Raw genomic sequence first — 12,500 nt, forward strand, 5'->3', positions numbered from 1 at the left:
AGAAGGATGTGCATGGTTATTGTTTATTTATTTTTAAAGATAAATATTTAGGGTCAACGAATAATATCCCCAAATCCACAGCCTGGAGAAGACTTTACAATTGTCTAACCCTTAAACTGTAGCTAGAGGGCCTACAAAGACAGTGGAGTGATTCCAATACATCATAATGTGTAAAAGGAGCTTTATGACATCAACCCTGACTCAAGACCGAACATGCCCACTTATTCAAAAATGACAACTTTTTTGCTGGACCTTAGAATGTTCATGTTACACAGCAATAAAACACATTTAAAAAATAATAAGGCCAGAGAATCCCAGAGATTATCCGTTTTAAAGAAACACTGCCAGTGTTGCCAACATTTTCAGACTTAGAAGTATTCACTCTCCCCTTTTGCAAACAAAATGCCTAAATATACAAATCCATAAGAGGGACAATTTTTGAAGACAGATGAAAAAAAACATTTGTTTAGTCCAAAGCCTCGACTAAGCCCGACAGCAGCTTACTGACCAGATATCGCCGTTTCCAGAAGCCCACAGATATCATTAAGGGTGGGTAATCTTCAGAGCACTCAATCATAATTAGGACTCCAGAAGGTGTACCGAAGGCAGGGTGCATGATGGAGAGAAGCGCCTCCGAACGCAGACCGAGGAGGGCGGGGAGGTAACCGGGTGGTGGCAGGATTACCTGAGAAGCAGCTGAGCATCCCTAGACAGCAGGGTCTTGATCTTTATCAGCACATTCAAGCTGCACCATGTGTTCGCCACTTTATCCTGTCAACACACACATGCCACATATGATGCAACTCTGTCAGCATGCTAGGTAAGTAATGTTTACCAGTGAGGATTTGATTTTAGGTTTGTTAAAAAAAAAAAAGCTTGTGGTGTTAATTAGAAACTATTTTCAATCAGAACTACAAAGAAATATTTAAGCCATATTCTACACAACACTGACACTCTATGGAACTGGCTACTACAGCGACCTTTCACATCAAAGGATATGAATGGCTGTCCCAACAAGAAGTACAAGTTATTCCATATTATACGTCAGATATCTTTTATCCATTTTGTCTTGCCATTACACCCTACTTGATTTCATACTCATCCTAGATACTACTGCTCAACTCCTTATAGTTGAAACTGAGACTACTAGGTTACAAAATTAGACTTCACAAATATGGTGGGCTTCCTTAAATACCTTTTCACTTTTGAAGAGAAAGCAAATAAGTGGCATTACTCTAAGTAATCAATTCCCAACTGAGAGCGTAATAAAAATTCCTGGGGGCTTTCTATAGCATTTGCACATAGGGCAAAAGGTGAAGAGCTACTCCTGACATGAAGTTCCTTGGGATAATCTGAGATGTCAAAAAAAGCTATGCACTCATTTGTAAACTCAGGGACATGGGGTCGGATGTGTACGAGTCAGCTCGGGACTCCTTTTCCTGCATACCAAGCACATTCTTTCCAATCTGCACCTAGCAAGGCCTGTGGGCTTGCCACCCTAGAGCAGCCCGAGCTGTAGCCTTAGGGAAACATGCCTGCTGACCTCTAACGGTGTCTATTTATGCATTTATGCTGAATGTCTGCTGGCTTCCTCATAAATGTTAACAGTTGCACAACAGTGTGCTTAGTAAAGCACACAAAAGCTGCACCCCTGCTTCTAGGCTACACCACTCACTTCTTACAAACACAGCTGTTGCAACTCACAGCTGTGTGTGTGTGTGTGTGTGTGTGTGTGTGTGTGTGTGTGTGTGTGTGTGTGTGTGTGTGTGTGCGCGCGCGTGTGTGACACCGCAGCTGAAGAACTGTCAGCAGACTCCTTAACACTCTTCTCAGAACTAATGAGTTTCGCTCAATTCAATGTGTCTGGAATAGCTTCGGGAATTTTCTCTCTCAGGTCTGACCCTGAAGTGTTGTGGGGTGGTCTCTGGGTTTGGTACTACCATCAAAGCGGTGAAGTCACCTCAGCGAAAGAGCCTGCCCACACAGGCAGCCTTTTACTGACTCTAGCATTTGTTGCCATTTTTTGTGAGAGCAACTTGAGCCGTCTACTGCCGGACTGGAGCGAAAACTAATGCCCACAGTTTGTCCTTACTGCCTTGCTTACGTGTACTTTTTCACAATTAGTACAAGCAGGTGCCACAACTGAAGCCTGCTCTTATTCTTACACACACACACACACACACACACACACACACACACACACACACACACACACACACACACACACACACACACACACCTCTAGCCCTCATTTGACAGACAGCAATACATGCATGCATATGAACACAGACACGCTCACTTCAGTTCATGAGGTAGGACCAAGCAAACACTCTCCCTTTCGCAGATTCCCGAGTCTCCAGATTGGAGTTGCTCACGTCATGCGTATTATTTCAGAGCAGTGTCACACGCAAACATTTGATGCATTCTAACTTCTTAGCCCTTATCAGAATTGTTAATTTCCTCACACCTTCTACTCCTGTTGCGCCTCAGCAGGCGGAGCGTGTTTCAGAAGCAAGCACTAGACATCTGTACAAATTTTAAGAGGCTTTGGACAACACAAACAACAGGGCTCTAGTGTTCCAGCCAAACACATCCTTTGTTTTGGGATCAGATTGGAAAAAGGAATATAGCAAGTGACCACCGATGTCTCCTGTGCCTGGCTGCAGTTTAACCAGAGAATACTTAAGGTGTGTTCATGTTCACAAAAGGATTGTATCACTCTGGTGCTGGAACCAGGCTGTTTCAACTGTGTTCATCTACACAGCTCCAGCTATGCCATGTATATTTATTTATTTATACATAAACACACAGAAATTCAAAACAGATATAATGCATTTGCATTATGATCTCAAGGACACCTCCTTGCCAACCCAGTATTTGTAGGTTACCCGACATGCAGAGTCGCAGACGCAGTGGGCAAAGTGAGAAGCATCAAGGTAGGCTGATATACTGAAAACCCAATTCCCTGTGCAGTAAATAAGGTAGATTTATACACAGCTGTAGGTGCACCTCCTTCTAAAGTAAACTGCAGACTGGGGATATGATTTGTAAATGATACTATGACCTTTGCCATTTTATTTTTCAGCTAGTATTCTTTTATTTTCAAGCTAGTAACAAGCTTTTTTATTTATTTATTTATTTATTTTTTAAAGGATCTGTTAGCATTGTGCAGAATGCTGTCAACACATGCAGACATTAGTCTGTGTATGAGAGGGTGAACTTGTGGGATATCTGCAAAACCACAGGATTAGAAATTAAGAACAGTATGAACCACATAAACAGACTTTTTAGGAGGGCTTTAACTATAATCTGTATTTTAGTGAAACTCTACACTGTTACAGTACACAACTGAAATGAAGGGGAGAAAAATGAAATGATTTTATCTGTTTAAACTTGACCGAGCCCAGTCCAGCGTGAACCCACATGGATGTTGGGGCGTACCTCAAACAAACCGCGAGCAACGGGGAACAAACGATGCAGAACCTGCAGCACCTGCTGTGGTTCTGACAGGAAAGGCAGCCAGCAGAGGGCAAAAGTAGCCAGCACACTCAATGAGATCTTCAGCAGCAGAAACAGCCTGCAAGGAAGAAAAACAGCAAACACTTCAGGGAAGACATAGTAGCTTACATTTAAATGTGTATGGTTGTTTATCGTTCCTCCAATTTCCCCTTTTTACAGCGGTGCCATCTCTGTCCGAGAACCTGGTATCATGAAAGCCTTTTGGATTGGCCGTTTTGACCAGACTGGAGTGATTTTCATCTGTTTAAGATGAAGTGGAGAATACTAACAAAGCAGCTGGTGGAACTACTCAAGTGTCCAACAATGCACAGGGCTGCTGGTCTCTTAATTGGATTAATTAAAAAATTAAATACAGTGCATATTTGTCAAAAAAACATTAGCAATGGAAGATATGATTCCTAAAATGTGATGCAAACACATTTTAACACCAAGATGTATTTGGTGACCATGGTTAGTTGTTTCCAGCACTTCTGTAACAAATGTTCCTCAACAATGTCAGCAATGTTTCATATCCTTAAAATGTTGCTGTATGCTGTATGAGTGGGTCTGTCTGAGTTGTTCACCCTACCCAGCTGTAGTGGTAAGGCTGCACACACAGGCATAACAGGGAGGGGAAGACATGCTAGGAGTCATCTGGACATATTTTTCCAGGCAATCTAATCCAACAATGCAATTGCTACCAAATGCCCATGGCTTACTGTTACTAGATCAACAGATGTATGCTGGCAAGTCCAAGTTTCAGTGTAGTGGTATAGTGAATAGTTCTAGGTGTTACGTTTCAAGATATACACATGGTAAACTTTGCATACTATTGCATGCAAGTGATCTCAGAATTGTTTAAATTAAAACCTTCCAACAAGGAAAGCTGTCCATGCAGTGAAATTTAAACAGTTGTTATGCAAATAATTCTGAGATAACTTTACATGGCACTAGTATTAGACTAATACTCAGTATTATTATTAGACTAATTTCAAACCTGAACAGAATTACCCATTCTTATATTTGATCTAAGCTTAACCTGTACCAATGAAATTAACAGAATTTAATACATTTTTAATGCACTAGAAAACACATGGCATGTAAACAGTTCTCTGTGATTTCCTATGAAAGGTTCCATTAGGAAAAACCAAAAACAATCAATTCTGGAAATGATTCCAGAAATAAGAGACAGATTCTTAAGTAGTAAAATGTGGTAATGGAAAGAGGCTTTAGAACAAAAATCAATCACTGCTAACAGTTGCACACTATAATTTAAAGCAATTGCCACTTACTAGCATAAAATAGCCACTATAAAGATGGATGTTATGTAGCAATATCATAACTATTGATATCTTACTGATACCATTTCTACTTTAGCAGCATAAAGCACACCGTAAGGTCAGAAACTAGCTGAGGATGAGACTAAGATTTCTAATTATGTCATAAAATCTGAAGGATTTTGAACTGGATTGTGTAACAAAACCATTAACAATTAAGGAATGAGACCTGTGTGATGGTATATTGAAGGACCACGCTCAACTGGTGCATGGTAGCATTGTATTTATGCCCACAGTAAGGATAAAGATAACATAGCTAAACCAAACCATAACACATACCATCACCAAAATGTCTACAGGTTGTTATACACTCAGTGGACACATAGCAACTATAGCAAACTTGCAGCTTAATATGCCTGCACATTTTGTATGTTCAGCTGTAAGTCAGTGTTGCTCCTTAATTAATGACCTATTTTTTAAATATAATACTTGTATAATACTTATATACAAAGAATACTATTAAAGCATACAGTGAGTTGGCACATTATTATGTATGACTACCCTCATCAGTCAGAAAGACTTGGCCCAGCAGACAATGCTACATAAAACAGATATGCGCCTCTAATATGGACAATGCAGGTTTAATTTCTTGCTCTCATATTCGTCACTCTTTTATGATGCATTATAAAGAATCCAATATATTACATCATGTCCCGGAATACAATAACAATGGCCAAAGGCCTGCCAAGACTTACCCTCTGCCCACAAGGCCCTGTTTGATACACTTGCCCAGCAGGTAGCAGAAGAAAGGTAATGAGTGGTACAGTTCCATCTGCTTATAATTAAGAGCCAAGGTGAAGGCCAGGGATCCAAGCAGGTCCCATCCTGAGCCAAGCCCCACGACACCCCACAAGGCCAAACCCAGACTCACGTTGTTATATCTGATATCTAGTTAAGGCCTTGTGCAACGTGCTCTTCTAGTTACAGTGTGCTCATGAGTGCCCAAAAGGGGGACACAGAACTAAACCACTGTAAAGGATACTGAAAATGGCCATAATCAATGAGAATGAGTCCTGGATAAAGTAGGATGCACAAGGCTGTAGCAACCTGTGGAAGCAGAGACAAGCAATTATGATTGGAAAAGGCTAATTGCATTGCAATGATTAAGGCAAGTAAAGAAGAGCAATAGTGCAGTGACCTTCTTTTTGGAGGATCCATTACTGAGGTAGAAACAGTAAAGGAAGACTGCTGGAATATACAACAATATATCTGCAATAAGAACTGGGAGAGACAACACAGACAGCATTAATATCAACAAAATGGTTCTTGAAATACTATCGAGTTTGTGTAAATTATTATTGCTGTGGTGTTCATAATGATGCATGAAGTACTAACTTTCAACATGCAAAAACGCTATGGCTACATTTATTTAGTCAACAAGGTTACATAGCTCACCTTTTGATCTACATAACATTACAAGGCAGAGCACTTGTAAACTTTTGTATGAGGCTGTGCCACACTTACCTGTTGTCCTCATGAACAACTTATGAGAAGAACTTTCATAACCTCTAGATGTATGCAACTCCACCCATGCTGGATTAATGAGCTTTGCACTACACACACGCACACACAATAAAAACAATTCAGGACTGAAATAAACATACAACTAGTGGTCATACACATAAACCTGCCCACAATACTTACACATAAGCACATAAAAGACTGTGGTAGGCTGTGAGAGGGGGATAGTCCAGACCCCAGTAGCTCAGGTTATTGTCTGTGGTGTTTAAGTACCTTAACAAATGCAGAACAAAAATCGCAACATCATGACCCATGTTGACTGTGCTAGATGTGTCAATGTATAACAGAGAATGTGTGCTCATTCTAATGTCTACACAGTAACAGAAAACAAGTGCCGAACCATTCATGAACGGGAAGATTGTACGCCACTTCTTGCCAGTGTCTCTGCGCCTCGTAGTCCCCAAACATCGGTGGTTTGCTGGCGCCTGATTATCAGCACAAAGATCAGAGTGGTGGACACGGTTAGTAAACAAGCTGACCATTACGACTGTCTGACTTCTACTGGAGTGCACAAACGTGCAGATATATTAAGTGTTCAGTTTATGTTTCGTATTGAATGTAATGCACAGTTATTACTTTGTTACGCCAGGTGTAAAAAAAAAAATGTTTTGTGCAAAACAACTGTGAATGGACACTCGTGTAGCTAGCGTTAGCTAGCTATCTCAAACAATTTGGCTAGACAATAACCTGAGTAGGAGTTAAAAGATACAGCCCATCTCGTCGTTAGACCAAGCAAAACGCACATAGAAACAAGGCTCCAGTTGTCCATGTCTGGCAGCCTACATCAATCTTACAATTACAATATAAATCGCTGTAAACCTTTTAAAGAACCTGAGTTCAACGAAGCAAGAACTACAGCTTCCGGGAAACTGACGTCATCAGACTGCGCAAGCGACGCTACGATCTATATGCAATATCCACGCGACATCCTTTAGACGAACAGTTTGAAGATCGACGAATCTCCGCGAAGCCGTGAACACTGTGATACTCGTCCGGCCGTTGCTGATGAAGCGAGTGACGCTAGTCCCGTGTGGATATAAATTTGTATCTAGTGATCGTAAAGCTCTTAAATTTTCCCTACGTTAGAATTGTTTAACCGAAAAAAAAGCACCACACAATGTTAGGTAAGCAAACAGCTGGGTCACGTTAGTGTTCTGCACCATAACAGATCTGTAACAGACAGCGCTGGGATTGCACCACTAGCACACTAGCCACATTTATAGGGTAAATGTGCACCCGCAAACAGGCACAGTCATGGGTGGATGCGATTACCATGGGCTATATAAAGGAACGTTTCATTAAAATTATTACGCTAAAACAGATTTTCATACATTTTAAAGTTAGGTCAGTGCAGGGAATTGCTACATTGTGTCTGGCAAAACAGAAAGACACCGAAATTGAGGAAAAAAGTATATAAATAAATTCAGTACCCTGACTAAAGAGATGGTCAACTTGCCCTTTATGCAAGACTGCAAGGGACATTGTGTCTTAAGAATTATTGGCTCTGAACTGCTGCATTCAGTCCTTGTACCAACCTCTCGACCAAAATCTCCTTTAGAAAGCTTTAAGGGAGGATTCCACTCAATAGGATATATTATAATATAATTTAACATGTAAAACAGTTTGAATAATTTTGTTGTATGCTGTTATTTACTAGGTAGCCTGCTTGATATTAATATAGGTGCTTTTATTATATTGTCCAATCACTACTGCTGTTAACTAGTGAATGTTTTGAATGTGATAGAGGCCAACATACGAGTATGAAGCAGGTTATACAATTTTGGATAACATTTTTTTAATAATCAACCCACCACCAAAAACATTATTTTAAATTTCAGCATGAAATTAATGAGTGGCAAAGTAAATAAACCTGTTTCCAGCAATAATAATAATAAAAAAAAAACTAGCAGTAATCAAACATAATTCAATTTGGCACATGTACAAGATATAATTCATATAAAATCAGATGAACTCAAAGTATTCTTAGGTAGTAGGGCATTTGAAGTATTTGATGCATTCATAGGTAAAATGTTTTAAAAAAAGCCTAACTATACCTATTATTGTAGCCTGTATATCTTGTACAGTGCTTTGTAATATAAGTCACAGATTTATCATCTTCAAAAATGTTGTTTTATTTTTATTTGTTTTGATTAAAGAATTTGTGTTGTAAAAAAATAATTCTTTCTTAGAATATCTCTTCGGCATGTCTCTGGGTGGGTGAATTAGAGGGAGTGCCTTGTTTCTCCTTGATCTTGTGGAAGTTGTGGAAGACGCGCTCCTTTGTGGTGAGCACATCAAACATTTATAAATGATAACCTTGGACAACTGCTGATTTGCAATGACACTTTCATTACAACGAGCAGCCTATTAGTCACCGTCTTCTCCATTAGTTATTAATGCCCCTGTGTGCCAGCTTTACTTTGTCATTTATTGCTTCATCTCTGTGCCTTTTAAATATTCAGTAACAGCTGTATCCACATTTACTGTTGATGATCAGCTCCAGGAGATGTCTGGGTTTCCTACTAGTCTCATAATAAGAACCTGTGTCATTGTCCAATAGGCTGTCATGTAACACCTAAGGTCATCTTAGCAGAATCAATGCAGCATTTTATGTTCTGGGCTAGATTCCCCTAAAATATAACAATGCAAAGATTACCTTTAAATGTTAAATCAAGTATGACTTTGGAAACAGTCTCTCTCATCTAAGACGATCTTAACACTATGATGCTTTTGGGAAACGGGTCCATGATCTTTTAACACCAGCTAATAACTATTGCAAATAAATCTTGTAATGACCGTCATCTTAGTTCGTTTATTTATTTATGAAGCTAATTTTAGCTATGCGTTTAATAATTTCTGTTAATAAAGAAAACACTGATACACTGAGTTTAAGATATCTCTTACACAAACTGGGCTTGACACGGGGATGTATAAGGAACACAGCCCAATGGGAGGTTCCCGCTCTGCTGTCAACTGCAAGAAAAGACGCTATACAGTTCACCGCACCTGTGAGAGCGCTGTAGCAGTTGCGGCGTAAGGTCGCCTTCCTTGGACGGTGCCCGCTGCGAGGCTCAGCAGAATATTTCTGAGAGGAACGTGGTTGGAAACCTTTAAAGAAAGCGCTTGAAATTACGCTTTCTAGGATGACTTAGCGCTGCATTGCTTATGGAGAGCCAGAGCCATGGCTTTTATCTTCGGTGTGTCCGTCTCTGATAATTGGACCATCCAAAGCTTCGGCTCTCTGGCATATTTGCAAAAAAAAACAAAAAACAGCCCCATCACAAGGCCTTAAAGTATTCTAGATCGTTCAGTAAAACGTATCTGTGCGTCTCCATTATTAACCATTTATGTATAAAAAGAGAAATGTTACAGGGTTATTCTAGAGGTTGATCGTTAGGTTGATCAATACTAGAGGTAAGTGGTGACTTTCCCGAAAGCAACGTGAAGCTAATCCCAGGTAAACTCGAATTAGACGCATTCGTTACATTTCCCCAAAGCCTTCGTACCTAATGTTATTGGTGTCATTATTTAACGAGCCAGTCGACCCAGTCCCTAATTATTGAGTGTTTTGTAAATCAGCCATTATGTGTTCATTTATAAAGGCAATTGTTGTAACCAGTTTAATTATGGCAATATAATAGTTACATTATCATGTAAAATGCTTTTGAGTTAAAATTATAGACTCATAATTGTGACCAAAGGTGTCACGGATTTGTTAGTTGATTGGTTATCAATTTGCCAGTGTCTCTGTTGTCCCAGTCAAGGTGTTGAGCTGCAGTTAACAAAGAACTTTTAACTCGCTTGTAAGTTCAGCAATTACGCAAGCTGTTGGAAAACACTAGCACGTGGGCTATTTGTCACACCTTCACTGTAAAAGAGGCTCGTTAATCTCTAAGATTCATCGATATCGAGAAAGCCAGCCTAGATCTCGAAAATGTTTCTCTTGGTTTAAATCGCTTTGCTCCGCGATGATGGTGTCTGTAAGCGCCACCTAGTGATGTTGTCTATCGAAGGTTCAACAGTACAAGCTTCGGAATAATGTGTTTGACGCTGGAGTAAAAGGCGTACGCGCACCGCATTTGGCATTTGTGTCAGAGATGTAGGCTATTATGTTACCCAGTCAATGCAAAACGCAGATCAGACATTTTGTTAGAATATCTTAAGAAAATAACTTTGTTGTTTAATAAACTTCATATGGGTCATGGTTTGGCAGAGGACTTGTCAGTCAGATTGTAGGCTAACAGGGGGATAAACTTTTTTTTCTTATTGTCGAAATTATTAAAAAAAAGAAGAAGAAAGAAACCATATCTGTAGACGCTATCATACAGACTCTCTGTCATTTAAGACTTATTTATTTGTAATGTGATTGTGGGTGGCTATAGAGGCCTATGATCCATTATACAGAACACGAAGTCTCACTGCATTATTCGCTTTTCCTAAAAATAGGGGTCTTTACGCGAGATACTTTATCCCTGCTAATTCTGACAGCGCTTTATTTTAAAAAGCGAAAGCGAACGTCACGTTGCTCCATAAATCACTCGGGGAATGTGCTGTCTAACTCCGCTCCGACTGCCAGGCATCGGAGAAATGTGCATAAAAATGTTTGTCTAATTTTAAGGAATAAGGAGACGGTTGGGGAATGTGTTATCCAGTGTCATTTACAAGGACACGCTCAGCACCTTCTTTTGCTGGAAAGTGAATTTAACAGGAGAGGCCTTTCTCTTTTCCCATGGGTATCAGTTAAATATAGCCTCAATCCGTGTGCGCGGTGTACCAGCCACCATTTGCTGTTTGTGTAGAGATGATTAGCTAGACACAACTGTGAAACGAAGTGTTACTTTTATAGAAACAACTAGCAAAACATTTCAGATTGCGTGGAAACTGATAGGCTACTTATATGTCTTGGTGGTAGTACTACACCATCAACCATTTTTTAAAATATCAAAATATGCTGGTATTTTAAACATAAGCCCATCGTGGACATGTCCTTTTTTATTTTATTTTTTAATAGTGAATACACTGCAACTGTATATAATGATATGAATCTTGCATAACAAACGTATGTTAAATATTACATTAGACTGAAAATAAATAAGACATTTTGTTGCGTCGTAGCTCGCTGAAATTGTATCGAGCTAATTAATTCAGAAAAGAGGAAATTATCCATTTTGTGCTTATTTTAGTTTGAATATTGTGCTCTTTCTGTAAGCGGGAAAATACGTAAAATGCCCAGTGTCATCTGACGTTTTGGAATACAAGTTTTAATAAAATCATACTGAATGTTGTGGTGAAATTTTGGTTAAAAACACGATAGGAGGGCTTTTCTAACTATACTTTTTATTTAGAATTTAAATTTAAAGTTTTCTTCGTTCATTCTCAAAAGTGTCCTATTGAAAAATATCAATAATTGTAATCAACAATTACATTTAAAATTAATTAAAATTCGATTAATTAAAGTGCAGTTACACCAGATTTATCATGTTCAAATGAAAGCGATCTCACTTTAGATTAGGTTATGGAGTCTATTTGAAGTTTAACTAATTAAAATATATGTTGTCTGGAATTTCATCTCTTATTTTAACATTTATTAACAAATGTATTCAATTTACAACACAATATCGCTACATAGAATACATATATTTGAATTTTATAAACAGGCTACTTGTCCAGTCTTCGAACAAGAACATTTTATAGTAAAACAAACAAAACGACATTAATTAGCCTAATAAATGAATCACCTTTCTAGTGATTCTAAAGAATGAATATATATATATATATATAAATAACGTAAAATAAAAAAAGAAAGGACTCTGAACTACAAACTGTCAAAGTTTGAACAGCAGAATAACGAAAAAGTCGAACAAGTACATTTCTGTATACAAATATTTACAAATATTACCTGTGCTTAAAGCATTCCTCGAGTATGTATATTTTCTTTTTACATGGCTACATAGAGGTGGACGAATCGTCCAGTGCTGCCTAGTTCGTGCTGTACAGTCTTTCCCCCCTTAAATATTAGAAATAGAAAAAAAGTGTATCACTGAGAAGGCCATTTGGATACCGCTGCTGTCGACGCCGTCGGTAAAAACTGTCCCGAAATGATGTTTGACGGAACGCTAAGGATGGGCGCAATAGCCGCTGATG

The 12,500-nt window shown here is 38.9% G+C and overlaps 2 protein-coding genes across 6 annotated transcripts in view; both read right to left on the bottom strand.

The window, feature by feature from the left end:
* The window catches only part of alg6 (ALG6 alpha-1,3-glucosyltransferase), an 11,832-nt gene extending 4,537 nt beyond the window's left edge, over positions 1-7,295 (bottom strand). The window contains exons 1-9 of one of the 5 annotated variants that reach the window (XM_035524797.1): positions 7,188-7,295; positions 6,697-6,781; positions 6,480-6,569; positions 6,300-6,388; positions 5,974-6,056; positions 5,818-5,882; positions 5,531-5,716; positions 3,442-3,577; positions 686-771 (exon numbers count right to left, since the gene is read on the bottom strand). In XM_035524797.1, the coding sequence (XP_035380690.1) occupies positions 686-771; positions 3,442-3,577; positions 5,531-5,716; positions 5,818-5,882; positions 5,974-6,056; positions 6,300-6,388; positions 6,480-6,569; positions 6,697-6,764 (803 nt within the window). In that variant the 5' untranslated portion in view covers positions 6,765-6,781; positions 7,188-7,295. Of the gene's footprint in view, positions 1-685; positions 772-3,441; positions 3,578-5,530; positions 5,717-5,817; positions 5,883-5,973; positions 6,057-6,299; positions 6,389-6,479; positions 6,570-6,696; positions 6,782-7,043 lie in introns of all 5 variants that reach the window. The other 4 variants (XM_035524795.1, XM_035524796.1, XM_027030440.2 and 1 more) reach the window with 4 other exon arrangements.
* A 4,631-nt stretch (positions 7,296-11,926) lies between these two features.
* The window catches only part of foxd3 (forkhead box D3), a 2,982-nt gene continuing 2,408 nt past the window's right edge, over positions 11,927-12,500 (bottom strand). Inside the window, exon 1 of the mRNA XM_027030441.2 lies at positions 11,927-12,500. This exon is cut by the window's right edge and continues 2,408 nt beyond it. Within this exon, the coding sequence (XP_026886242.1) occupies positions 12,394-12,500 (107 nt within the window). The 3' untranslated portion in view covers positions 11,927-12,393.

This window comes from Electrophorus electricus, chromosome 3 (assembly GCF_013358815.1).
Source record: "Electrophorus electricus isolate fEleEle1 chromosome 3, fEleEle1.pri, whole genome shotgun sequence".
Lineage (NCBI taxonomy): Eukaryota > Metazoa > Chordata > Actinopteri > Gymnotiformes > Gymnotidae > Electrophorus > Electrophorus electricus.